General features: G+C 39.6%; 2 protein-coding genes across 3 annotated transcripts; one reads left to right on the top strand and one right to left on the bottom strand.

Annotated features, from left to right (window-relative positions):
- Positions 1 to 66: 66 nt before the first annotated feature.
- osbpl3a (oxysterol binding protein-like 3a) lies at positions 67 to 16066 on the bottom strand. 2 transcript variants are annotated; one of them, XM_027157464.2, is made up of 22 exons: positions 15934 to 16066; positions 13318 to 13460; positions 13072 to 13191; positions 12307 to 12360; positions 7758 to 7871; positions 7548 to 7676; positions 6851 to 6935; positions 6647 to 6750; positions 6465 to 6548; positions 6214 to 6355; positions 5965 to 6056; positions 5714 to 5845; positions 5534 to 5627; positions 5210 to 5436; positions 3453 to 3590; positions 3218 to 3281; positions 2160 to 2238; positions 1924 to 2074; positions 1542 to 1686; positions 1009 to 1135; positions 758 to 880; positions 67 to 553 (listed from the first exon to the last, which is right to left on the bottom strand). In XM_027157464.2, exons 2-22 carry the CDS (start codon positions 13408 to 13410, stop codon positions 457 to 459), a joined length of 2394 nt encoding a protein of 797 aa, XP_027013265.1. In that variant the 5' UTR covers positions 13411 to 13460; positions 15934 to 16066; the 3' UTR covers positions 67 to 456. The 2 variants fall into 2 exon arrangements, with proteins under 2 accessions (XP_027013265.1, XP_027013266.1); XM_027157465.2 differs by having other exon boundaries at positions 13318 to 13457; positions 15934 to 16047.
- Positions 16067 to 19167: 3101 nt separating this feature from the next.
- On the top strand, positions 19168 to 21426 carry npy (neuropeptide Y). The gene is made up of 4 exons (XM_027157468.2): positions 19168 to 19390; positions 19771 to 19949; positions 20809 to 20886; positions 21037 to 21426. The coding sequence occupies exons 1-4, from the start codon at positions 19304 to 19306 to the stop codon at positions 21059 to 21061; spliced, it is 369 nt and encodes a 122-aa protein (XP_027013269.1). The 5' UTR covers positions 19168 to 19303; the 3' UTR covers positions 21062 to 21426.
- The last annotated feature ends 6432 nt before the right edge of the window (positions 21427 to 27858 follow it).

The following is a 27858-nucleotide window of genomic DNA, read 5'->3' as shown; positions in this document are numbered from 1 at the left end:
AACGATGTGTGGATGATTTAACTGTTCCATCATAACACCAGAAGAATAAAAAACTGCCACCGAATGTAAAATGTAGGACAGTGAATTTTTATTGCTTCATTGTTTTTGTGGTTTCAGGTTTCATGTAGATTCAATTTAAATGTGTACTTCACAAAAAAACTGCATCACACTCATCATCTGAATGTGCAGCATTGATGAATTATGTGAAAGACTCTGTATCGTGAAGATGTTTTTATCATCTTTATATCTCTGCTGCTTTACCTACATTATTTTATACACAAACAACAGAGATAACATTGTACTTTATCTGTGGTATTTGTGCAAAATAAATGGACAAATATCATTTTTATTAAAAAGCCAATGGAGGCGTGTCAGCAGTAAGTATCAGTGCCCCTTTAAAGCAGAATAAAACCATATTTGGTCCCAGGAAACAAGCACAGGAAAGTCCCAGCCTGGTCACCAGAGCACAGGGAGCTCCAATTTGCTGAAGCCCGGGTCTTCCCTCAGTTGCCAGTAAGTTCCATTGGTGATCCACGAGTCATCTTCAGACCAGCTAACAAAAAAAAAAAAAAAAAAAAAAAAAAAAAAAAAAGAGGGAGAGAATTAGCTCTGATCTTTTGATGTACGTAGTGTGAGTGTAACATGCTGGAGGTGTGTTCAGTGTGTTGAGCTCAGGATCTTTATCATAGCTTTATTTGTGTTGAGAACGTCAGCACTTACACACACAGAAAACAATACAAACATAAAGCCTGCATACTTAAAAAATCTTGGAGTGTGAGTCATGTTGTTCTCCTCCAGTAATCTCCTTCTCTCTCTCTGCAGTGACTCGATCCTTTCTTTCTGATCTTCGGCTCCAGGAATATCTCCTTCCTCCAGCAACCTGAAACGGTGTCAGATGTGGAGGTGGTGCTCAGGATTAACATGGCTTGACAAATTAACATTAGTTCAAACTGTACACATGAAACTTTGTGTGTGTGTGTGTGTGTGTGTGTGTGTGTACATTTATACCTCTGGTCCGGCCTGAAGCGTGTATCTGTCTGAGGCAGGAATGGACTTATATTCTCAGTCAGCTCATTTAATTCAATAGTAAACTGAGTGAAGCCATAGTATTGCTCATAGTCCTTGGGCAAGGGGTCTATTAACACACGCACGCACACACGCACGCACACATGCACGCACACACACGCAGAAACACACATACACACACATGCAAACACACACACACAGAAACACACACACAGAAACACACACACAGAAACACACACACACATGCAAACACACACACACATGCAAACACACACCACACAGAAACACGCACACAGAAACACACATGCACATGCAAACACATACACACACAGAAACACACAATGACACACACACACACACACACACACACACACACACACACACACACACACAGAAACACACAAACACACACACACACACACACACACACAAACACACACCATGTGTTATGTAAAACAGTACAGATTTATGTAACAGATTAATAATGAAATATTCTTCTGTACGTCTTTACATACTGGCTCTCCAGATGCAGACGGCTGAAGGCGGGTCTCCGAGGTACAAGGCCTCATTCCATTTACCAAACAGTGAGTGAAGCACACGGCCCTCAGGACAAGTCACCACTGCTTCTACATCATTAGTGTTCATGCTTCTAGACTTAGACTGAGAAACAACATATATATAGATACACAGACACCCTATAGATTAAATACGACAGATGACGATGACATAGAACTCATCGATATCAGTGAATTGTAATCTAGTAGTTTAGGTTTGTTCTGCATATCCACACTCTCCACTTCATGCTGTTAAATCAAAGTTAACCAGGCTTTCGTGAAAGAATTTATACGTAAACACAGCAGGTCATCGTTGAGTAACACATCAGAAGCTCAGTTTTACCTTGAGGAAGGTAACTTTGCAGATGCTGGTGTCTTCTGAAGTCGCTGTGTTTTTGATGGTCATCTCACCGTAGTGTTCAATCCAGCGCTCACCACTTAGGATGTTATGGATGCAGGAGGTCACCCTGTTCAACTCATAATGATCCCCAAAGCTATGACAGAGAGAGACACAGAAATATGAGAAGAAGGAAACTCCCACTGAAAAGGTGACTGATTTATAAAGTAGTGGAAAATCACCATGGCAACACTATATGGATGGTTCCCACTGGGACAATCTCCATGGTCCTGCCCCAAAATTTGTTCTTCCACCGGACATCTAAGGGAGAGACCAGGCTGTGTTGTATGTATGTATATAATACATGTATATATACACACTCATACTCGCTCTTATACACACTCATAAAGACAATTATACCATTTGTCATTCATACGAAAGAAAATATGTTTTCATTTGTTTTAAATAGATTTTCTAAAAATAACTTGGACAATATTATCGCTGCACTTTAGAAGATTAAAGAAATATGAGACAGAATATGGCTATAAAAATACTTCCAAATACGAGTTTCGCTTCTCTGAGGTGTGTCACGATAGTTCAGTTTAATATTCAGAACAATTCTTACACACCTGACAGCACCAGAGAAAGTACAGGGCATGAAGATGGAGAGTGGAAATCTATCTGCCTCCTCACTAAATATTATAAATTTTCAAATTTATATTTCTATAAAGATTTTTTTTTGTGAAATTTCAAGCACATAAAAGTGTGTTATAATCAACCGATCAGCCGATCTGTAGAACTGTACAGATGCTCAAAGGAAAGCTCACTATCTCTATAGCGAAATATAAAGGAGGATCAGTGATGTTTTAATGCCTCCAGTGATTCTGTGGAGGACACGATGGAGCCCTGTATCAGAAAGCTGTGACTGAGAGAAGTACAACTGACTGCTCATGATGTATAGACCAGTTAGCAACGCGCACTTATTGTCTCCAAAAGACAAAGCATTAGCATCTGTTCTATTAAATTTAAAAAAAGAATTTTGAAATATGACATACTAACTTGTGTGTGTGTATGTGTATGAGTGTGTGCGCATGTGTATGAGGGTGTGTGTGTGTATATGCGTGAGTATATGTGTGTGTGTGTGTGTGTGTGTCTGTGTGTAAGAGCGTGTGTGTGTGTGTGTGTGTGTGTGTGTGTGTGTATATATATATGTGTGTGTGTGTATGTGTGGGTGTGTGCATGTGTGTGTATATATGTGTGTGTGTGTGTGTGTGTGTGTATCTGTGTGTGTTTCTCTCACCTTGCCAAAGTGTAAAGTTTTTGGATTCGCAGTGACATGCAGACACAGGGGGGTGATGGCTAACCTGAGGAACAGGGAAATGTGTATGAGCCAATGCTTTGAGGGCAAAAACCTGTGTGTGTGTGTGTGTGTGTGTGTGTGTGTGTGTGTGTATGTGTGTGTGTGTGTGTGTGTGTGTGTATGTGTATGTGTGTGTGTGTGTGTGTGTGTATGTGTGGTCTTGTGAGTGTTGTACCTGCTCGGAGATGAAGCGGAAGCCCTTGTCTGAACGCTCACACTCGTATGTCTCTCCCAGTAGAGGGTTAAAGGGTTTTTTCCCTGCTCTGGTATACGTACATGCATACATAGACACTGCAAATGCCACAATGTACACCTACACACACACACACACGCGCGCGCACATACAGAGTGTTATTCTGTATCTGTATCATTCAGTGGTTAGAGATCAGGGTGTAAAGATCGACCCCATCTCTCATCAACAAGGTGTTTCTGCCTGCAGACCATCAGCTCATCAGCAATTTCTGAAATGCACAAACTAGTCCTTCTGACAGTTAAAGACTGCTGTCAAAATGACTGGATAAGTGACTGGTGTGTGTGTGTGTGTTGTGTGCGTGTGCTGTGCATGTTGTAATATCTTTCCTCCACACTCATAGAGAAATACATGTAAAGTCACACACTCGTGCACACACACACTCACACACACACACACACACACACACACACACACACACACACACACACACACACACACACACACACACATACACACACACATACACACACACATACACACACACACACACCACCACACCACAGTCTCAGAGATCAGACTTTATTTTCATGCTGATAAAAAGGGAGGGCTGATCTCTACAGGTTGGGAATATGATGCTGAGCAGAGTTTAATTATCTCGGGATCTGGTTTATAACTTGGAGTAAGAGCCTGTCAGCACCAGTGTTATATAAAGAAAGCAATACTTGAGTAAAAGTACAAGTATCGTACTAGAAAAAGACTTTGGTAGAAGTGAAAGTTACCTTTTAGAATATTACTCAAGTAAAAGTCTTAAAGTATCTGATATTTACTGTACTTAAGTATCAAAAGTAATGTTCTGATATTTAATGTACTTAAGTATTTGAAGTAAAAGTAAAAAGTAAAATTTCAGTGATTTTCGGTAGGCATAAGAGCAGGGGCGGTTCTAGGATTTCATCTTTAGGGGGGTTTAACCCTCAGTGAGAATTTAAAACAAGAAGAGTTTTATATTATATATTATATGACTATCAAATCAAATTGAATCAAATCAGTTCATGTATGTGTGCATTCTCTGCAAACAGTGTGTCCAATGAATGCAGTCATTAATAAAGAATATTCACAAGACAAAGATCAAATCAATAAATGTTATTTTTATTTAGAATTAAATGGATTGTTTGCATTAATATTTTGTTTGTGCTATCAACTAAGAATAGTGAAATTTCACTGCTTTTGGTTGCCGTCTTTGCGGCTTTCCACCGATTAACGTTATAGATAAATGCCTCCAGCTCTGACTGCGTGTGCATGCTGCTCGTGCCTGTTCTTCTCCATAGAGCATGCGGAGCGTAATGCAATCTAGGAGCAGTGATTCGCCAAACCTCCCTTACTGCAGTCGCAACACATCTCTTCTGATTTTATTTTGTAGTAACGAGTAACGAAGATGCTTAATGGAAATATAACGGAGTAAAAGTATACATTTTATCTAGGAAATGTAGTGGAGTAAAAGTGAAAGTTGACAAAATTAAATATTGAAGTAAAGTACAGATACGTGACATTTCTACGTCAGTACAGTAACGAAATATTTGTACTCCAACAATTGGTAAAGTTTAAATTGAACGGTGCAGAAGGTGTAAAGCCGTGTTGATGAGAGAGCTCAGAGAAGAAAGGGCAGTTAGTGAGAGAGTCTCAGCCCCGTTAGTACAGTGTTCCTAATAAAGCGTCCATATATAGCTCAGATTTGTTCTCACCATGCGCATGTGTGGGTCCTGTGTGTGTGCAGCGGTGTCCAGTAGGTGACAGTACTCCATCTCCTCACAGAGTCTCTGCAGTGTGTTGACTGGCTCGTTGAGCTGCACTGGCATGGCCACCTTAGAGAGGTCCTTCCCAATGTTGGCAGACAGAATGCTCCATAAATTCACACCCCCACTCACACAAGCACTTGGTAGCCTTATGCGCCGATGTACCTTGCTTTTGTCTGGACACACACACACACACAAATGTAATAGGTCACAAAGAGCTGTTAATACACAAGTATATAACATAATTTGTGTTTGTATGTATAGATGCTTTACCCATGTTATCCTTCTCAATCCCTGTGTCGTTGCTACAGAGCTCCACTGACACATTATCACTCACGTCACTTAAGCAGGAGTCATTATCGGAGGCCTAATTGTGCAGATAAATATAGACAAACTGAATAAGAAGCAACATCCTTTACTCCACCCTCTGTGTTTTTTTGCAAGCACTCTGACCTCAATCTCAGAAGAGCTGGAAGAAAGCAGGTACTCTTTTGCATCAACAAACTCTGACAGTGACTCAGGTACTGAGCCTCGTATCTCATTTGAGACTTGCTGCAGGAGGTGTTGGGGCCCGTCGGTCGTGTCCTGAAGGATCAAATGAAACGTGTTTTGATCTTTTCTGTTGTGTTATTTATATGCTGATGGTTTATTTCTGCAAATGGAGTGGTGTTATACGGCGGTATTATTCCCTGAGAAACACACACCTTTTCAAGAATGCTCTTTAATTCCAGACTGCACCGAACTCTGTCTCTCTCTGTACACAGAGAAGTGTATGTAGATTTCAGGGTGGCACACACTAAACGGAGCCGGAGAATGTGCAAGAGAAGAGTTAGTTACTGAGAGCGCCAGAGAAGTGAAACATGCACTTAATACCACTAGCTGAATGCAGATGAAGGATTAAATAGGAATCAAAATGTTCTTGTTGCTGTTTTTTTAGTACGCAGTGGACTCACCGGTGCTGGCCAACCTGCAGAAGTCCTCCTGTAACTGTGAGGCATCAGTAGGTGAGTCTGGTGAGTCTAGATGTGACTCTGAACCGCAAGGTTCAGATGGTGTTAAGTTTGGGTTGGAAACATACAGCTGAGTAGATGAAGCCTGAATTGATGCAGACAGCACACATTAACATTTGAGTCACCCAAACCACGCCACAGCAGAGGCTAATAATATAAAAATATTACTTTTATAATATAACTGTCTGCTTCACCTGCAGAGAGTTTTTCCTGTTTTTTCGATGTGTTCGAGACCTCCATCTCCTTGTTCTTTTCTTTTCTTTCTTAGGATCATCAGTCTGTCAGGACCAAAGCACAGGAACATTAGACTGAATACCAGACAAGCTGTTGTGGAGGAAACACATTAAAAACAAAAAGAGTGGATGAGGAACACAACCTGCACTGTGTTTATAGTGGACACAGAGAAGGTGCGATGCAACACTTCCATATTCTTCAACAGCAGATTTAGTTCTAGCAGAGATGATTCACACTCCGACAGTTCTACGAAAGGAAACCGGAAAGAGTTTAAGGTACAGAAACCAAAGAAAGTGTAATGAAAGAATGAAAAGGTGAATTATGGTACACTTGGTGCTGCTCATACCTCTGCAGCACTTTTTCATGTCCTCTGAGCTCTGGGGCCAAGTGTTCTTTGATAGGACAGAAGGTTGTTTAGAGAGAACAGCTTGCTGAGGGGAGAGGGAGAGGGAGAGGGAGAGGGAGAGAGAGAGAGAGAGAGAGAGAGAGAGAGAGAGAGAGAGAGAGAGAGAGAGAGAGAGAGAGAGAGAGCCTGATATAGACTGTGTAATTTTAATGGTCTTAAAGATTATTATTTCACACTATTTCACACTGTGTGAGGTGATTACAATTAAATCTTATAAAATATATTTAAAAAAAACTATAAACCATCGGTTCTCTGTTTCAGATTATGTGAAAAAGATTCTCTAACAAAAAAAAAACCTGTGAGTAAACAAATTAGGTCACAAGCTGAAATGTTATAGCTAGGGAAAATGCATTTCATTCATTAATGCTACAGTGTTAGCATCATTAGAGCATTCGCATACATTACATATGTTTTTCCAAAGATATTATTGTCTCCAAGTGATGAAAGCACACTTGAAATCTTTGGAAACACACCAGTTTTGGATGATTATTTTCCTATGCAGCACGAACCACCATCTTCTTTTCCTTACATATCAGTTAATTTGTTTTTGCTGTAAACTGGTCTTGAGGCAGGACATGGACATAAAGTCTGAACATTTGGTCATACAGCAGACTGTGATTATCAGAGGCAGTAATACCCTTCTGAGTGAGGAGGAGTCTGAGTGTAGATGGCGCTCTTGAGGATCCATGACTATCTCATTCTGACGGAATATGCGGTGATTTCGTAGCTGTAAAACCCAGCCATCAAACTGCTCCCGTGACTTTACCTAACGGGGAAAATTTTTTTATAAATAAATAATTAAATAAGAGGAAAAAGCCACTGTGTGTGTGTGTGTGTGTGTGGCCACCTTTAGATGGTAAATACTGTCCTCTGCGTCCAGATCGATACCCATGTTTTTTTTATTGATGGACATGACAGAAAGACCAATGTCAACGCGGCCGCGGAGTTTCCCCTTATTCAGCTTAACAAAACAAACAAAGAACACACAGAAAATGTGTTTAAAACATATATGTGAAGTGTCTCCAAAACATTCCTTTAAATCCCCAGAACATCTTTAATGTGAATCCAAATTCAGAATCAAAATTATTTGTATGAAAACAGTAAAGATTTTGGCATTAATGATTTGTTCATAATAATAATAATACATTTTATTTAAAGGCTCCTTTCTGAACACTCAAAAGAAGAAGAAAAACAAAAAAATATAGTTATAGAATAGTTACATAGAAATACAAATTGGACCAAAATTACAAATCATGATGTAGAATAAGCTAAACTAAACAGACGAGATTTAAGCTGAGATTTAAATGATGAAAGAGAATCAATATTACGGAGTTCAGGTGGAAGTGAGTTCCAGAGCTGAGGTGCAGAGTAACTGAAAGCTCTATTCCCCATAGTTACAAGACGAACAGAGGGAACAATGAAATGAGTGGAAGAAGAAGACCTAAGAGTGCAAGTTTTGGAGTATGAAGAAGATCAAGAAGATATGAAGGTGCAAGATTGTGGATAGCTTTAAATGTTAGAAGAAGAATTTTATACTTGATACGAAAATTAATGGGAAGCCAGTGTAGCTGTTCCAGAACAGGTGTAATATGATGGATAGAGGGAGTACGAGTAATAATGCGGGCAGAAGAATTTTGAACGAGTTGCAGCTTATGAAAGGTTTTGTGAGGGAGCCCAATAAGAAGAGAATTACAGTAGTCAAGCCAGGAGGTTACTAGACTGTGAATAAGAGTGGTGGTAGATTGAGTGGTAAGAAAGGAACAAAGCCTATTGATATTTCGAAGGTGAAAATATGCAACCCAAGTAACATTATTTACATGAGAGGTAAAAGAAAGGGTACTATCAAAGATGACACCAAGACTCTTAACCTGAGATGAGGGAGCTATGAGAGATTCATCAATGGAAATAAGAAAATTTGAAAATTTGTTAAGCACAGTTTTTGTGCCTATAATTAGAAATTCTGTTTTATTACTATTTAGTTTAAGAAAGTTAGCTGAAAACCATGATTTTATGTCAATGAGACAATCAGAAAGAGCAGATGGAGGGAGTTTGGAATGCGATTTTGTGGAAAGGTAAAGCTGGGTGTCATCAGCATATGAACTGAATGAAACTTAAACTGATGTTTATGAAAAATATGTCCAAGGGGTAAAAGGTAAGTAATAAATAACAAAAGGGCCAAGGACAGAGCCCTGGGTTACACCAGAGGTAACGGAAACTACAGAAGAGGTGAATGATTTTAGTTGAACAAACTGTGTGCGATCAGAGAGATATGAATGAAACCATTTCAGAGGCGTGTTGGTGATGTCAATAGTGGAAAGCCTGTCTAAAAGAATATTGTGGGAAATTGTATCAAAAGCTGCACTCAGATCAAGGAGAAGGAGGATGGATAGTAAACCAGAATCAGCTGCTATAAGCAAATCATTTGTGACTTTTAATAGAGCTGTTTCAGTGCTTTGAAATGGGCGAAAACCAGATTGGAATTGTTCATATAGATTATTGCCAGACAAATGGATATGACGTTGAGCAGCAACAACTTTTTCCAAAATTTTAGAAATAAAAGGAAGATTAGAAATAGGACAAAAATTATTAAGGTTGTTGGTGTCCAAACCTGGTTCTTTAGAATTGGAGTTACAGCAGCTGTTTTGAAAAGAGAAGGAACAGATGCAGTGGTAAGGGAAGAATAAATAATATCCATAATAAAAGGGGACAGAGAGGAAGCAGTAGCCTTAACATGGACAGTTGGTAAAGGATCAAGAACACAGGTTGAAGATTTGGATTGATGAATAAGTTTTAAGATATCATCAATTGAGGGCAGAATAAACTCAGAGAACAGTTGTGTAGGAACAGGTAAAACTGAGACACATGGAGTAGAAACAGGAGTGGCCATAAGTTGACGATGAATGCCTTAAATTTTTGAGGTAAAGAATGATGCTAAAGTATTACAGAAATCAGATGAGTACAAATGAGAGGGAAGTGAGTCGGGGGGTGTTTTTCAATAAGGAAAAAAGAACCCTTGAATTCCCTTCATTAGAACCAATTAAGCCATAATAGTTTGTAGATTTAGCTTTAGCAATAGTGTCTTTATAGTGAGACATATGTTCTGAATACATTTCATTGTGGACTATAAGGCCAGTTCTTCTAAAAAGTCTCTCAAGCTGTCGTCCTTTTGCTTTTAATTGCCTGAGAAAAGGAGTGAACCAGGGTGCAGTAACAGTAAACGAAACAGTCCTAGTCTTAACTGGAGCAAAAGTATTCAACAAATTATGGAGACTATTATTGTACTGAGAGACCAAATTATCTGGAGTGGAACAGCTGTCAGACCTAGGAAGACTTGCAATGCTTAAAGACAAGCTGTCCAAATTAATGTCCTTGATTTTCCAGAATGATATCATACGTGAAGATTTTGATTTGAAAAGTGGAAGATCAACATTAAAGAACAGTAACAGATGATCAGTACATGGAAAAAAGTCTGCATTGAGGTTGCCTGGAGAGACACCTGAACAACAGATTAAATCCAAAGTATGTCCTTTAGTATGCGTGGGAAAATTCACATCTCCGAAGCTATCCAGACAAGATGTAAATTCTTTAGCAAGGTTGTTGTGAACATCATCCATGTGAATATTGAAATCCCCCACAAGAATTATATTTGGTGAGAGAGTAGTTATTTCATTCAAAAAAGCAGCAAAGTCAGGGATAAAATCCTTGTTAAATTTTGGCGGTCAATATACAGTGCTGATAATAATTGGAGTAGATCCAGAGAGCCGACAAACTGCAGCCTCAAATGAGTGGGAGACAGAAACATTCACTGACATCAGTCTCCACTTCTCACGGTAGATTATCGCCAGACCAGAATCACGTGGTTGAGAGATGTAAACAAATCCTGGCGGAATGGCGTCATTGAGTGCAATAAAGTCATTTTGTTGCTGCCATGTTTCGGTCAAACAGAGAAAATCGATCTTGCGATTTGTAAGAAGATCCTGCACAAGATGCCCTTTACTCGTAAGAGAGCGAATGTTAAGAAGACCGAAACTGACAGTGCTGTTGTTGCTTGGTCTGGTAGCCGAGTTAGCCGAGGTTCACCAGCACACACCGACTGGTGCGGCGACAGGCTTTCCTTGGTGGACCTCGAACAGCTGACCATAGTGACTTTGATTAAACCAGAAGTTCCGCCGAGAGCCACAATGAATATATTATCGCCTTGGCAGATATAAGATGTCCGGATGAGCAAGCAGTGCAGGAGGTGTTGAATTATTCAAACACAGACGGAAACTCAAAAGTTCAGCAGCAGAGTATTGAAACAGTACTGCGGACTGTACAAGAGGCAGTACAGTCCAGGCAAGTACAAGCCATAAGCAATAGATCCTCACTGTAGTCTATGCACAGGCTGCTAAATCTTTCATTATGCAGTTAAACGCTACAGTGGTGTTTACATGTGTTTGATGTATTTGGACTTCACGGTTTGTTTAATATAATCAAATCATAACAGTGACAGGGAGAAAAGGTTTAGCATTTGTGATGGTGGCACAAGCACGGCTGCTCTCAAACAAAGCAAAACTGCTCTTCGCCACCTTTTTCCATGGATCGTCAGAGGAGGTGGCGGTTTAACACCTTGGACAGCGCCACTAAATTAAAGTTCAAGGCAGACCAATCAGAAGCGCTTCTGAACTCTTCACCCTCCAGGAGGAGAAAACAGCAGAGAGCTAGTCTCAGCATCCAGAACAAGGTAAGGATCTCTAAAGGTCTGTTTTCTTCCCTCCAGTATCTGCTGAATGATGTATCTAAACCATCACCCTCCATACCAAAGCTTCTGAGACAGGGCTGGGGGCCATCTTGTCCCAAGAGTTTAAGGGGAGGAGCACCTGGTCCTTTTCCTGTCAAGGAAACTGCCAAGAAGCACTATGCCGAGGTCAAACGAGAATCCCAAGCAATAAAGTGGGCCGTCGAGGAGGTTTACTGCCCTTTTTTCTGGCTAAATAAATACTTTTTGATAATGCTTTCCCAGTTTCGCTGTGCTGTTCTGTGTTCTCCTTCTCAGCATGCTACAGTGTAAGTAATGGTACATCTACAGAATATAAATGTACAGTAAATTACAGGTAAATAAATGAGGCTGAGACACTGATCGGTTGTTCTGTTTTGTAGCTGACAGAGTTGACAGTGTATACCAGATTATCCTCAGGAATTATTTTAAAGTTTATGAAAAAAAATTGTGAATTTTCAGAATGACAACAATCACCATTTTACAAAAATGAACTAGGATTCTGTTTTTGCTGGGGAAAAAAGCCTGAGGTTCAACATCATAAAAATAAAAGCAGAAAGAAACAGAATGTTCATTTAGCATTCTCAATAAGAAAAAAAACCCTGTGTGTGTATGTTTTGAGTTTGTGTTGTATACTCACATCAGCTAATGTTTTGCCATACATTAGGATCCCTCTTTCCAATCGAAAATATCTCTGCCAGAAAATAAAGTGTGTGAGAAAAAATAAGTGTGATTAAGTCTCACAATCATCTCAGGGTCTCACAACCATCTCAGGATCTCAATCATCTCAGGGTCTCACAATCATCTCAGGGTCTCAAGTTTAGAAGTTTAGCTTCTTAGCAGGAAGTGTTTCAAAATGAAAAATACCTCATTAAAGCAACATAACTAAATAAAGATGAAAGACAGTGGTGAAGTGGTGATAGTGGAAAAATTCTCTCATGACAGCTAATTAATGATTAATGAACACATTCTGCTCATCTCATCTGCAAAAAAGAACATAAATCAGATCATGTGATCAGTCCCCTGAGCGCTGCAGCTGTCTAAGGATGTGTCTAATGTTGCGAAATCCCATGTTTAAATCCTGATGATCAATCAAATCAATCAAATTTTATTTATAGAGCACCTTACAACTGCCAAAAGGAGCACAAGGTGCTTTCCAGTAAAACAACAATAAAAACAAAATAAATAGAATCAATAAGAACACAATGAACCATAAAATAGCAGTTGAAACCGGGTCTATGCGTTAAAAGCTTGTATGAATAAATATGTCTTCCTGATGATGTCACGTGCAGCTCTGTCTTTAGCGGTCAGAGTATATAAACGGATACAAAGAGGACTTGCAATCCTGTGTCTTTCTGTCACCAAAAATAGGAAACTTTGAAAAATTAATAAATATGGGATTTACCTTGTGCCAGCCTTTCATTGGCCACTTCCTCCTCTTCAGCAGGAAGCCTTCTTGCTTACTTGGTCTCTGCACATTGCTGTTTGGCTCCCGAAGGCTTTCCATTAACTCCCAGCCTCCTTTCTGTCAGAGACATATAGATAATGACTGAGGATGTACAGTCACTCAGCTTGAGTCTGGTGAGGTTCTTCGATAATATGTCAGTGTGACACACGCTGCGTCACCTTCAGTAAACTGTGTTGGCTTTACCTGTTGTGCATCTTGACTGTCATTCGAAGTCACACTCGATGATCTCGAGGTCTTCTCTGGGACTGTGGACACTTTTTGCTCCTCCAAGTCCATCTTTGTAGAGCAGAGATTCCAGTAGAAAAGCCTCTATACAACCATGACTGCTGCAAACAGTAGAAAGAGAGACAGAAAAGGACAGAAATCAGCATGTGCTCAAAGATGGTACATTTTACAGCTTTGCATTCTTTTTTGGATTAACACTTACATAGACACACATCTAGCACTGATTATCACTTCTGTGTAGATGTCTATGTTTATCTCTGCTTCTGATGTTGTATGTGTTGTAATGTCTGCACTTATAGACCACACTCACACACGTCCTCCACACTCAGAGTCATATTCATATGAATCATCATAAAGAAATGCACACACACACACATCGTGTCCACATAGTAATCTAACATGCCACAAGACATATCTCAGCATCAAACACTAGAGAGAGAATGAGATGAGGAAGAATGTGCAAGAATTCTCACAACAGTTCTGTAAAAGTCTCCAATTTGTACAATTATTTCTGCACAGTACAACATTCCTTCACAATTCAACCCAATTTTATTTTTATAACGCTTCAAACAACATTGTCTTAAAGCAGCTTTGCAGGAATATAATCTGAATAAAAGCCTGAGGCAACAGTAGCAAGAAAAAAAATCCCTGAGGTGATATGAGGAAGAAACCATGAGAGGAACTCAAAAGGAAACCTCATCCTCATCTGGGTGACACCAGAGAGTGGGAGAGTTCACCACTGTGAGAGGGATTATAAATGTTTATAAACACTGAGAGTGTGGGATTATAAATGATTATAAACACTGAGAGTGTTATTATAAATCACTATAAACAGTAGGAATGTGGAATTATAAGTTATTCTAAACACAGAATGTTATTATAAATGATTATAAACACTGAGAGCGTAATTATAAACCATAACACTGATAATGTGGGATTACAAATGATTATAAACACTGACAGTGGGATTATAAATCATTATAAACACTGAGTAGGATTGTAAATCATTATTTTAAAAAATGAGAGTGGGATAATAAATCATTATAAACACTGAGAGTGGGATTATAAATCATTATCAACACTGACAGTGGGATTATAAATGATTATAAAAAGAATGAGTGGGATTATAAATCATTATAAATCCTGAAAGTGTGGGATTATAAATCATTATAAACACTGACAGTGGGATTATAAATCATTATAAACACTAAGAATGTGGGATTATAAATCATTATAAACACTAAGAATGTGGGATTATAAATCATTATAAACACTGACAGCAGGATCATAAATCATTATAAACACTAAGAATGTGGGATTATAAATCATTATAAACACTGAGAATGGGATTATAACTCATTATGAACACTAAGAATGAGGGATTATAAATCATTATAAAAAGATTGAGAGTGGGATTATAAATCATTATAAACACTGTTATTATAAATCACTATAAACAACAATAATGTGGGATTATAAATCATTATGAACACTAAGAATGTGGAATTATAAATTATTATAAACAATGAGTGTGGGATTATAAATCATTATAAACACTGAGGATTATAAATCATTATAAACACTGAGAGTAGGATTATAAATGATTATAAACACTGACAGTGGGATTATAAATCATAAACACAGAGTGAGATTGTAAATCATTATAAACACTGACAGTGGGATTATAAATCATTATAAACACAGAGTTATACACAAATTCCTTCCTGCCGAAGTCATCAAATGTTCAATGATGGAGACCTGAGCACAAAACCCTTCACTGCCAGCTCTCTGCAGCTGCCATTCTGTGGCCTGTCTAATAATTTGAACTGACACAAAATGAATTTGTAACTCAAGTGTCTGCATGTGGGGCTGCAGCCCCTGGATTAAGCACTCCAGTCACTGCTTTTTTATCCATAAGATAGACTAATGGACTCCCAAGACGTTTTTCTTTATTTATGTCTAAATGATTTCTGTTAGCACAATAAACATGGTGGGAGAAAATATTTTCAGATATTATCCTAAAACTGTAACACAGTATTACAAGACACCCATAAAGACAGATTCACTTTTTACACATTTCATAACAAGCACTGTTAATGTTTAACGTGCATGAAACTACACACCCTACTGTGTAAGGGTTATAGAATAACCATAACCAAGTGTTAAACAGAGATTGGACACAGGAAGGAAATCCATTCAGTTAGTAAAATACAGTGTAGTTATGTGTTTAATGTGTTTGTGCTGTACTATAATGATATTACAGACAGACAGACAGACAGACAGACAGACAGACAGACAGACAGACAGACACACACACACACACACACACACACACACACACACACACACACACACACACACACACACACACACACACAGGATTACTTCTTGTTGATCACACGGTCTACGTGGCACAGACTACACCTTTAACACAAGATACTTACATCAACCAGTTTATTGTGTGTTTACTATTAAAGTCTTACATAGCGTAACTTTAGGAAGAGTCAGACACATATGTGTGCGTGTAAAAAGGTACTGTAAAGGTAACACACTGTAAAGTTAACACACACCTACCTGAAGCCCTTGTTTGCTCCCTAATGTACAAAAGTTTTAATGCCGGAAAGCAAGTGCTGTAAAATGGAATCTCTGCAGCACACAGTGGTCGGGGACAGGACCGATGTGAACGGCCAATCATAATTAACAAAAAGCAAAATGGCCCTATCAGAAGACAGAACTGACGTGTAGTGGGCGGTGCCTATCGTTCTGTAATACAGGTAGCAGGGATAACAATTCCGGGTCTTTTTAGTGAGTCAGATCATTTGAATCGGCTCATCAAAAAGATTCTCCTCCCAGTCGGTTCAGTGCCATTTTTTATTTATTTTTTTGCTAAACCGGTTCTAATCAGTAAACAAAGTTGTTTGTAATGCAATCAGTAAATATCAGAAGCCACAATGTGCATGTGACATGTTCACTGGCATTAAATCCCAAGACAGCAAATAATCATTAGGAGAACTGGATGCTGTTTGTATCCATATTCAGACGAGATTCAAGTTAAATGTGGTGCTGCAGCATTTCTATTCATTTCTATTCTACTTACTTACTTACTTACTTACCAAATACAGCACTTGCCTGCCTTTTGGTTTTAGTCCAAATACACGTCTGTGATTTTTCTATGCAGATGTTGCCTCACTTTGGAAAACTAAACGTTTTGGCTTCTGCTACTTGTCATATTTAATGATGTGTACCAGTGACCCTCCCTTTAAACACGTCCCAAATCAGCAAGTAAAAAATAATCTCTAAAACACCTCTAATCTAATCTCTAATTGTGCTTTCAGAAATTTGCCGGAACCGCATTTTTTCCCAAAAGTGAAATAAAAGCCACAATTTCTTCTCTACTCCAGTGTATAAAATATCATCCACTAGAAACTTGTTCCTCCTTCCATGGTAATATTTTGGTTCTGTCTGGATGTGAGAATTTTATCACAGAGAGGACAGTTGCCTCCTTGATAAACTACTTCAATACACTAATTCATTACAGAGCCACAAGGGTATCTCTGTGGAGTCCTAAAGAATCAGTTTGGAAGACATGCATTGTGTTGACGAATCTGATGGCCTGAAACTCTTTTCCGATGTTTATGTGACTTGTAAAGATGCTCATGCAGAAACAAATCTTGAACAGATATTACCTTTGGCATTCCAATGCATGTGTTATTGCAGTGCTGCACAGTATAGCCATGATTAGGAAGGATTTGGTGAACCATGGACTAACCAGTTTGGTGTGCTAAGCAGAAGCTACACATGAGTGGACTGAAAGCCAGAATCAACTGATAAAACAGGTGGAATGAAGGTGTGGATTTAGCTTGACTGGAATGAAAATGTGCTTCCACATCCAAGAAAAAGTTGACGTCTTCAGGTCTGCTTCGTCTTTAGGAGAAACGTCAGCAACTAAGGGACCCAAGACAACCTCTAAAGACCTGGGTGAAGGAGTTTATCAGGTATGCAGTTTTGGGTGTGAATATTACGTTAAAGCTGAAATCCTGCATTTTGAACTCATTCATTATTTCATTCCAACTTCAAATGTTCATGAACGTGACTGTGTTTAAAAAAAAATCTAGGCCAGCACATACGTATTTAATTGGATTTGCAACATCATATTGGTGCACAGAAAAGGATTTAATCTTTGGGTAGATTTAAAATCAGCCTGAATAACTACCTTTTGCATTAGAAGAAAACTGCAATTTCACATGGAAATTGGTGTGTAATAAATGTATAAGACCGCCATAAATATTCATGAGATACGTGACACATTTTGAAATGTGTAAACATTTGCTTGCATTAGCTTCTATTTTTAATACAGCCTTTTTTTCCCTCTTTAAAAGGTGCTCAATGAGTGAATGAATCATTAAACATCAACAAACATGTGAATACATATACACTGGGTGGTCAGGTTTCCTACGGTTCAGTTTTATATCTGATGTTTGTTTTGCATTAAATATTTTTGCATTATACAATAGATTTAATTGTAAGAAGAAAGTTAATTTGTCCTTGCACATGTATGAAATTGTGAGAGTTAAGCAGTCGTCTACGATGAACACTCACACACACACACACACACACACACACACACAGCTAGCTCCATGGTTACCGAAGTGTTTCCCAAGTGAGCAGAAAGGATCTCATCTAAAAGATGACATTTCAATGTCATTGGACTGTTTAATTTGATACCATGTGTGTAATTGCATGTCTGTGTAAGTTACTTGGTCCAATTTATGCGAGGACTACTTCATCTGTCTCAAATCAGAACACTTAACTCTTTCCCTACATTAGTAAAGTACATGGTACTTTACGAGCCATTGGGTCAGGCAGATGAAGTAGGATGGAAAGAAACCGAGATTCGATTAAACATAATTGCACTCATGTTTTTTTTTGTTACATGTGAGCAGTAAAAGTGATGTGACATACGACTGTCTGTTCTAATGGCACATAAACCCAGCGTTAAACATTTACTTGCCCATACATTACTACAAGAAGCTGAATTTAACACGTTGTCATGAAGTCATGCCAGCAATAAAGCTTCCAGGTTCATTATACAGAACTGTTTTATTTTGGTTATGTTTTTAGTATTTTAATAGATACTAAGCTTCATTATTTAACATGATACACATCCTGAAAGAGAGATCTGAAGAGAAGTCATCTCATGAGTTTTTTATAATTAAACACATCATGAAGTGAAAAACAAACCCATTCACTCTAATTTCTAAAGGATAATATCTTTTAAAATATCTTTTTTGAGTCAGTTCTAATGGTTTATGTACACATGAGTAAATAATATTCAAATTCACCCCATCACAACTCCACACATTTCTTGTTCTTATACTTATTCCTGTCAATTAACATTTTTTAAAAGAGATCATTTCCAAGAAATAGCTAAAATATTTCCAGCTCTTAACATTATGAGGAAGCAATTTGATTGCAGATAAAATGTCAGCATTGGGTCCAATAGTTCCAGCTATAGTTCAACAGTGTGGTGTTTTATGGGTTTTAAGGCGATTTGCTATTTTTAAACTGACTTGTGTTTACATCCAACTTTCAAAAATCAGTCCATTTTGTCCCATGCATCTCTTCTCTTGTTAAAACTGCTTGTATCTTAATTCTGCTCAATAATAGTCAAACACTTGTATCATTTATATCCATGTATTTATATCTATGTACTGTATTTCAGACGGGTTCACGACTCTGCTTTAAATACAAACAAGGTTGTTTTATCTGACCACACCAAAGATTCTACTCCAAGTAGTATCTAAGATCTTACCAAAGAGGACCAGTCAGTCGGTTGATGAATGACGCGTGCGCCCGCGCGCGCAACACTACTGATGGAGTGCGTCCTCGTTACCGCAGGCGCAGCGCGGCTCTATATAAACTCAGCACTTAAACCATCATCTCCATGAGACACGACGCACAGCATCACTGTGTTCAAACTACACCGACAAGCAGCAAAAGCGGAGAAGATAAAGCAGAACATCAGCTAACTGTAAGTGCCTGGACCACACACATACACACACACACACACACACACACACACACACACACACACACACACACACACACACATCTACTAATAGCTTCTTAAACAGTGATGACAAATTAATTTATTTATTTGTTTGTTTGTTCATTTATGTATTTATTTATATTAATTCTGCAGTTATTGTTGCATTCCCACCTTTTAAATGTTCTTTTTTTTTTTTTTTTTTAAAAAAAACACTTAAAACCACCTTTTTCTCTTTTGCTTGTTTGTAATGTCTTTCAAACGTCTAAGCCCGTTTACTGAGTTATTTCTTGCTATTTTGTTTTCTAACAGCTCTTTGTGTAATTTATATAATTGTAGCTGTGTGTCTGTCGTTATGTCTTTAGATGCGTGCAAACGTGTGTGTCGGCTGGGGCGCGTGCGTCCTGCTTGTGGCGTGTTTGTGCTCGATGGCGGAAGGATATCCAACCAAGCCGGAGAACCCAGGAGAGGACGCACCTGTTGAAGAACTAGCCAAGTATTACTCCGCGTTGAGACACTATATCAACCTGATCACGAGGCAGAGGTGACCTGTGCATATCACAAACACATATGGACTTGGGGTTGTTTCTAGAAACACACACATGCATGCACACAAAATATGTGTCTATTTCTCTGGAAAACTAACAGCTCTTGTCTAAGTGCACAGTGTTTTGTTTCTATTATGAGTATGAATCATCCCTCCTTTAACATATGTTGTAATTTGAAGCTATAATCTACTGGATGAATTGCTGTCACTCCATCATGATTTACAGTGCTGGAAAACCAAACGCAATAACATTTTATTGAACTTGGAGGAAGCTATGGAAACGATTTTTTTGTGGTTCGAGTGGTTCTTGCTTATGTAAAAAATTAGCCTACTTGTCTTTCCAGTGTACTCTTCAAAGTCTGGTATTAATCCACAAAGAATATGCCTCTGATTGTCTAATTAAGTGCCTTCCACTCTTTGCCTTACAGATTAAGTTCTTTCTGACGCAGTTCTTTCACAGCGCAAAGATGTGCCAGCTGTGAAATAAAGCTGCAGCGGATTGAATTTAATCGGCTTCCTTTTATATGATTGAGAAAAATACTTCAGTTGAAGATGTTTTATCGGCCTTTAGAAAACAGACACACAAGACTCTTAAAAAAGTTACAGAGAACCTACCAGAAGGACCATTTTTGTTGTATTTACATTGAACAAAATAGGGATTAATCTCAAATGGGTTTAGAGGCAATAACCTCTGACGTCACCACAATTCACTACTTCCGTGACTCCATTGCAGAGAACTGTTGTGATCTTAAATGATGGTCCTGAAAGAGATGGATGTTGGAAAAATGATTAATTGAATTAAAAGTGTTGGGCGCTTTTCACGGCTAAACTTTCTCTGTTACCTTCCATCTGTCAGGTATGGGAAAAGGTCAACCAGCGATGCATTGACCCCAGACATCCTGTTTGGAGAGACAGAGATGCGACTGCAGTCCAGGTAAAGTGCAGAACCCTACTCCTGACCTGTTCACATACTCTTATGGATTCACAAATTAATTTTTTTATGAATTTTACCACATTGTTTATTGAATACATTCTAATTTTATAATATTATCCAAATTATGTGTTCTGACTTTTCTCCCTACAGATATGGTGACCCTTTGATGTGGTGATGTCAGTGTATGCATGTTTATCAGCACCTCCTTCACTATTAGTGATGTCCAACAACCTCCGACATCATCAGAAATGGCTACTTCCACAACTGTATCGCATAGAACTTTTTTGATCTCATATGTGGTCCATCATTAGCAAGGCATCAGACTACACCAAACCTGGTAGTTAAAGAGTAATAGTGTTAGGTTTCAACAGGGCATCGTTATAATCACATTGTTTTCACCTACTGAAGGTAGAGAATGAGGTCATAACACATCGCTGATTTGCATGTAATCCCCAGCCTCCCCAATGTGTATATAGACTTCCTGTGTTTATGAATGTTGTATGAACTGAAGCTGCACCAATAAAGAAAAAACAATACCGACTGGTGTGGAATAACTGAGACAATTTTCTGTACATTCCTACAAAGAAAGATAAGCACCGAGTTACTATGGCAACATATGCTTTTGGACTGCTTTGCGTCCGTTGGTTTTAAAGCTTAGATAACCGTGTCCTGATCTTTCATGGTTTCATAGTCACCTCAGTCTCGATCATTAGGGATAAATGTTACAGATAACATTTAGAGTAACTTTATTTTAAATTTTAATATTTTTAAATTTTTTAAATATTTTTCAGTTTCTGTTCCTCTAAAAATAGTCAATGTTTGAGATGATGCCAAATGTTAAAAGTGAGATTCAATTCAAATAATTGATTTGAATTGAAATCTGTAAACTCCATCCAGGGTGTATCCTGCCTTGATGCCCAATGACGCCTGAGATAGGCACAGGCTCCCCGTGACCCGAGAAGTTCGGATAAGCGGTAGAAAATGAATGAATGAATGAAATCTTTAAAAGATAATATTATATTTTGGAATTTGCAAGGAATTCTGTAAGTAGTTTATAGAATAAAACAAAAAAAATGTTTACAAATGTTTACTTTCCCCATTTCATCTCCCATTCATTTATTTATTTTAAGTTCTTTTCACAGACCATGGCCTTATGTACATCTGGAGGTACAAATGTAATATTGTCATCAGAGCTACAACAAACCTGTCTATCAGTTTCACAGATCAAATTGTACATTCACACTCAGCAGTGTTATACACACTGAGAAGTTCAGCCCCAATGTGTACATTTCTGTCATCATTGTTATTGAGATCAAGACAATTATAAAAGTAGGCTTTTTTACTAAAGAGACTTGTACATGAGAGACTATAAATATGTAAAGACTATAAACTATAAGTACACTGACATCTATAGTGCATGAGAATGTGATTTGAGACAAAACTCTAGTTTGGTTAGTAGAGGTGTCGTGTAACAAAATATTAGCTTTGACATTTCTATTTCACAATAAACAAATAAAACAAAAGACGAGAATGTGAATTTCTCTCACTTTTTAAAATTATATTTAAACTTCGTTTTACCAGAAAAAAGCACATTGAGATTAATAAATCTTTTGCAAGAGCATCCTGATAAAAAAAAAAGCAGCAGCGGGCATCACATGACCCAGAGTGAGATGGCTGTCTAAGGTCTTAGCTCCGTGATGTTGTGAAAATTCTGTGATGTATTAAGAAGTGCCCCAAAGGAGCATATTTAAGGACTTATTATGATTGATATCATAGGATATATGGGTATAGAGCTCAGATGTCATAATAAGACTAAGTAGTTAATTAATGCAAATAAACCGCACAGGACTCAGAAGAAGTATAAAAAGAAAAAGAGAAGTTTATTGCAAACAAACTTAATAAAAATGAGACCCAGAGCTATCAGGCCTGGGAAAAGTGGGAGTGTAGTCTGGGGACCCAGGCCTAGGAGAAGGGGAAGAAGGGACAAAGCCTGGGGAACCAGGCTCAGAGTTAGAGGGAGAAGAAGCCAAGCTAGGAGAGAGAGAGGGAATATAGCCAAAGTGAGGAGATGAGACACGAGGAGGAGAGGTAGGAGCTGCCAGGGGAGGAATATAGGCAATGGGAGAAGAAGAGATATGTGGAGGGGAGGCAGGAGTTGTCAGCCTAGGGCAACAAGGTTCAGCATGAGGACAACCATCTGTTTGTGTCCGTTGATCCACCAGGATTAGGAGGCAGAGGTGTATGAGTAGAAGAAGAGCGAATCAAAGGCGTCTGCACGATGTTAAAAGGCAAGAGAGGATGATCTGGGAGTGTAGGGGAGGACAGGAGTTCCAGGAATGAGCAGAACTCCTGAGTAAGATGACGCAGCTGATAACGGCGATAACTGGCCATGACCTCAGCAGGAACTGGCTTCCTATAGGGAGTAGACCGAGAAATCCAGATGGTGTGACCAGGACGAATTGGCTGACCCTGAGGCTGAGAACCTAAGAGGAAAAAGGAGTAGCTCTGATAAGATAAAGGAACTAAGGCTTAAAGAATGCAATGAGCAAGCCCAGGCTGAAGGCCAGACTGAGATCATAATAAAGGTCAAAAATTTAGCAAAGCTTAGGAAGAGCCAACATTAAGGGCTCTAGCAATAAACACAGTAATAACCAAGTAAAATATAAGCTCAGTTAAACGTATAACATTAACATATAATCATTTAAACATATAATCAAGTAGAATAGTAAGAGCAGAAATAAGGAAAACTTACTCATTGTAGCTGAGGAGAGGATTAGTCCACGAAGTATCTGTCATGAAAGGCTGAGCGACAAATGTGATAACAACAAGGAAGTAGAGCTCTCTTGAGCATATTTTTTTAATAACAGTGACGAAAAAGGCTGAAAATAATAGGGAATCAAGAAAGGAGGAAAAGCCATATAAAGGCATATGAGTAAGAGTCAGGTGATGATTCTGGAAAATAAGGGGAATTCAGAGAGACAGGACATGAAGTCACCAAGGGGGCGTATGAGGTAATTCGGGAAAATAAGGGGATTTCAGAAGAAAGCATGATTAGGCGGAGCCTCAAAGAACAACTTGAAACATAATGGGAACTTGTCTGGAAGTAGGGGGGATCAAAAATAGAAGGCGCTTAGAGGCGGCATGGTATATATTGAGGGAAATTTGGAGGGGAAGTTCAGAGTGTTTTTTCGTGGGGTAGCTTGGACGGTGAAACCATTTTTTGGATGCTGCAGCTCCTTCATTCTTTTGATACTTTAGTCTTTGTTTTGCAAGAGAGAAGGTATTGGTGACAAGTGAATGCTCCTTTTGGGTTTTTCATTTGTTTTCTTTTGACTTAGTGATTTTTGTTTTCTTTGAGCTCAATGGAATGGATGACTGATTGTCTACAATAAAGAAGTTTTTGCTCATTCTCATCCAGGTCTGAGGAATTTTCTCACTATTTCAACAATTTTGATTATAGTACAATTAGAAGGATTTGGTTAAAGTAGTTAATAATATAGTTATAGTTATAAGTATAAATCACCCTTGTGATATGTCAGCTTGGAGGCGGGCTGTAAGTTCCGACATGTTTAATGGCGTCCAATGTGGGGCTCCAGAACCGGGACCACTCTCTCAGAAGGGCTACAGAGGCCGGCCATAATATAAGGTAAGCAGACACCTGTTACATTCAAAAGTCTGTGTATAGTGTATCTGTGGCCTGACAGGGAAGGGGTGGCCCTGGGGAGGGAGATAGGCAGCTGCCCTCGAGCTCGAGAACCCCCAAGGGTGAGATAAGAGACCCGGATGAGAAGTAGCAAAAAGGAAAATCCCCACAAGTGATTAAGGGGAGTTGGTGACTGTATGTGTTTAATGAGATCTCATGGGTAATTATTGTCATTTGTATCAGATAAAAGTGTTGTGGATAGGCCTGGATAAGAGAAGATCTTGAAAGTAAAAATCCTGTGGATACCGGCGGGTTGTGAGTGCTATTAAACTCACACACCGTGGCTGTACGGGCAGGTGTGGAAAAGGATAGACCCTAGATACCGCTGTCGGGTGAGACAGGTCTGCTTGGTAGGGCTGGGGGGCCCCCGGTGAACAGTATACGGTGAATAGTATACGGGAAAAGAAATATGTGAATGGAATTGTTGTTGTGTATATGTGAAGTGTTAAGTCAAATAACGGAGGTCTTGTTCAAAGTGGTGAAAGCAGTAACGAAATATTGTTAAACTTATGATCTGAATGAAGGATGAATTACTCTTTGTGTTAGAAGTAATTATAATTATAGGAGCAGTGTGTGGACAAATTGAGTGGGACTTAGGTATCGGATTGTGGGCACTTAAATGCTTTATGGGACTTCTGAAGTAGGATGGAGTGAGGTAAGTAACACGAGACAACACAGTGGACAGAACACAAACACATAAAAGGCGAGGTGGCATGCTGAGGGACATTAGACCTAGAGACCTAGAACAGACCTAGAAATAGAAACCAAGGGAGTACGAACATTCTTCTGGGAGGAACGAGTGTACAGAGATAGGAACGGTTTAGAGAGACACCAGTCTGACGAGCAGATAGCAGCTAAGTTGTGGTCCCTAACAAGGTTTGACAGGCTGTGGACATTAGAAACTCTCTTCCCGTATGATAATTGGCGTGAAAGAATAAAAGCGATCTGGAGGCCTCGTCTGTTGAGCCCAATATTAAGAACCCTAGTAGATACCCCGGGTCGGCAACAGGCCGAAGTACCGCTAAGTGAATTTTTAACAGAGGCAGTTGATGAAGACGACGAACCATTGGTAGAATTATTTGAGGAACGCCCGCGACAGTTTAATTACTGCTCAGGATTGACGGCACTGGTGTCGGTGGAGAAGCGTCTGGTGCAGTGGGAAAGGGGGTTTGCGATATCCATTCTTTTAGATAAAATAAATCCTCTCGAGAGTCGAACAAGGAAAGATCCAGTACAACCGCGACTGACAGTAAAAAGAATAATAGTTCAATTAAAGTGGTCAACAGTGACCCTAAGACCGTGTGGAAGTGCTACAAGGGTGAGACAGGGGTGCATGGTGGAGAAGAAGAAGAGCTTGTTCACTCCGGCTGCAATTATAACAATAAAGCACAAAGATGCTGAGAAGGAAATCAAAAAGTACATGAGAAAATGGCAAGACCGGACAATAGGAGAGCTGCAATGGCCAGAAGGAGGAACATTTGATGAGGGAAAGTATAAAAAGATGAAGGAGAGAATAGAGTGCTGGGGAGAGATAAAAAAGAGAATAAAGAGAAGACAATGAGAAAATGGGAGATAGTGGACTGGTTTGAGCAAGAAGGAAAGAAAAGAAGAGCGGAAAAATTAAGAGGAGAACTGGAGAAAGAACAAGAGAAAGAAAGAATAGCATTAAAAGAACAAGAAAAGGAGAGGGCAACAGCCCCACCATCAGGAGCAGCTCCAACCCCCGCCCTACAACGAACAATACAAACCTAGGTACCATGGTATATACCCCATGATACCAATAGAAGATGACAGGCAAGAAATAGAACTGGAGGACAAGTTAAAGGTATTATATGGCTGAAGTCAATGGGAGAAGGGGAAACTGGAGGAAAAGGCCAAGGAGCATGTGCTTACCCCTCAGGGGAAGGCAAAGAGAAAAAGCAGAAGAAGGGAGATGAACAGCCCAAGAGCCTAGAACACGCACAGGCAAGTGCGGCGGGAAGAAGCGGAGAGGAATGGAGCGATATGTCAAGCTGGGAAAAAGACCCAGACAAGTACAATGCATGATGGGTAGAGGAGTACCCCCACCGACCGTGCTTGCAACCACAGAGCAGCACCCCCGCCCTCAGGGGGGAGAGACCCTCTAGGGGAAAGCCTAACAACCCGCACTGGATGGCCGGAGAAGAAAGGGAATGGGAAGGTCTGCTGAAGAACATGGAGGAACTGTACGACTCCCTAATAAACATGGGGAACCGCTCACAGAGAACCCCCATGACGGGCAGGGAGGGGCTAAAGCAACGCCCAGGAGGAGAAAGAGGAGAAACAATAAGGGAAAGAGAAAAGAGATCGCACAGCCCGCAGTCGCTCACCCCAATGGAAATGGTCAGTGGTAACGGAGCAAGCTCAAGTGCAGCCTCAGAGGACGGTGATGGAGCAAGTTCGAGGGCTGCATCAGTGGATGGTGACGAAGTAAGCTGTGTGGGAAGAGTGAAGGTAAGACTGGAAGGAGAGGTGCAGCTGACCCCACTGGAAGCGGAAGGCCTGTGGCTAGGCGAAGGGCAGAACAGAATACTTAAAGAGGCTATAGATCGGAGCCAGGCAGTGGAAGAAAATGTCCACGAGCAGAGTAGAATACTGCAGGAGGCTCTGGATCGAAGCCAAGCAGCAGAAGAAAACCTCCATGAGCTGAAGGAACAGACATCTCAAATAGGAATGAGAGTGGAGGAACTGAGAGGAGAGATGAAGCGAGAACAGCGACTCGCCGAGCAGAGAGCGCGACACCAACAATATGAAAGGGGAGAATTCTCAGCTGCTGTGTGCAAAGGACTAGAGGCAAAGTTGAGGGAGCAAGATGTGAAGCTGACTAAGCTTGAAAGGAAAATGGGTCAGGAAGGGAGAACCCTTCCCCCTATGCAAAGGAGGAGAGATGAGCAAAAATGGAAGCACATGGCAGAACAACGACATATAGTCACGCATTCACAGGCCCAAAGCCGGCAGGTAGAAGAGGATGATGAGGACAACCTCATGAACTTTGAGGAGGAAGAAGAGCCGGAAGGGTCTGCCCCGCCAAGGACAGCAGCAGACATAGTGGACATGCATCCAAAGCTAGAAAGAGCAACACAATGTCCCCTAATAGTTAAAGGGAAGGATGTGCATTACGTGACATGGTCATTCATGGACATGACTGGATTGGTAAAGAGATTGCCAAACGTATGTGAAGGAGCACAAAGATGGATCACCAAGTTTGAAGAACATACAATGGGTCAGATTCTGGCCCTGGGTGACCTCAA

Source organism: Tachysurus fulvidraco, chromosome 7 (assembly GCF_022655615.1).
Source record: "Tachysurus fulvidraco isolate hzauxx_2018 chromosome 7, HZAU_PFXX_2.0, whole genome shotgun sequence".
Taxonomy (NCBI): Eukaryota; Metazoa; Chordata; class Actinopteri; order Siluriformes; family Bagridae; genus Tachysurus; species Tachysurus fulvidraco.
This window is presented reverse-complemented; position numbering and strand designations above follow the sequence as displayed.

Bases quoted from the DNA above. Each gene is read 5' to 3' on its own strand.
- osbpl3a (XM_027157464.2), bottom strand. From the start codon at position 13,410: ATGGACTTGGAGGAGCAAAAAGTGTCCACAGTCCCAGAGAAGACCTCG. The intron at 6,751-6,850 runs GTATGAGCAGCA...TTCCTTTCGTAG, and splicing joins CATGAAAAAGTGCTGCAGAG to AACTGTCGGAGTGTGAATCA. The intron at 3,282-3,452 runs GTACAACACTCA...CCTGTTCCTCAG, and splicing joins TCCGCTTCATCTCCGAGCAG to GTTAGCCATCACCCCCCTGT.
- npy (XM_027157468.2), top strand. From the start codon at position 19,304: ATGAGACACGACGCACAGCATCACTGTGTTCAAACTACACCGACAAGC. The intron at 19,391-19,770 runs GTAAGTGCCTGG...TTATGTCTTTAG, and splicing joins AAGCAGAACATCAGCTAACT to ATGCGTGCAAACGTGTGTGT. The intron at 20,887-21,036 runs GTAAAGTGCAGA...TTCTCCCTACAG, and splicing joins GAGATGCGACTGCAGTCCAG to ATATGGTGACCCTTTGATGT.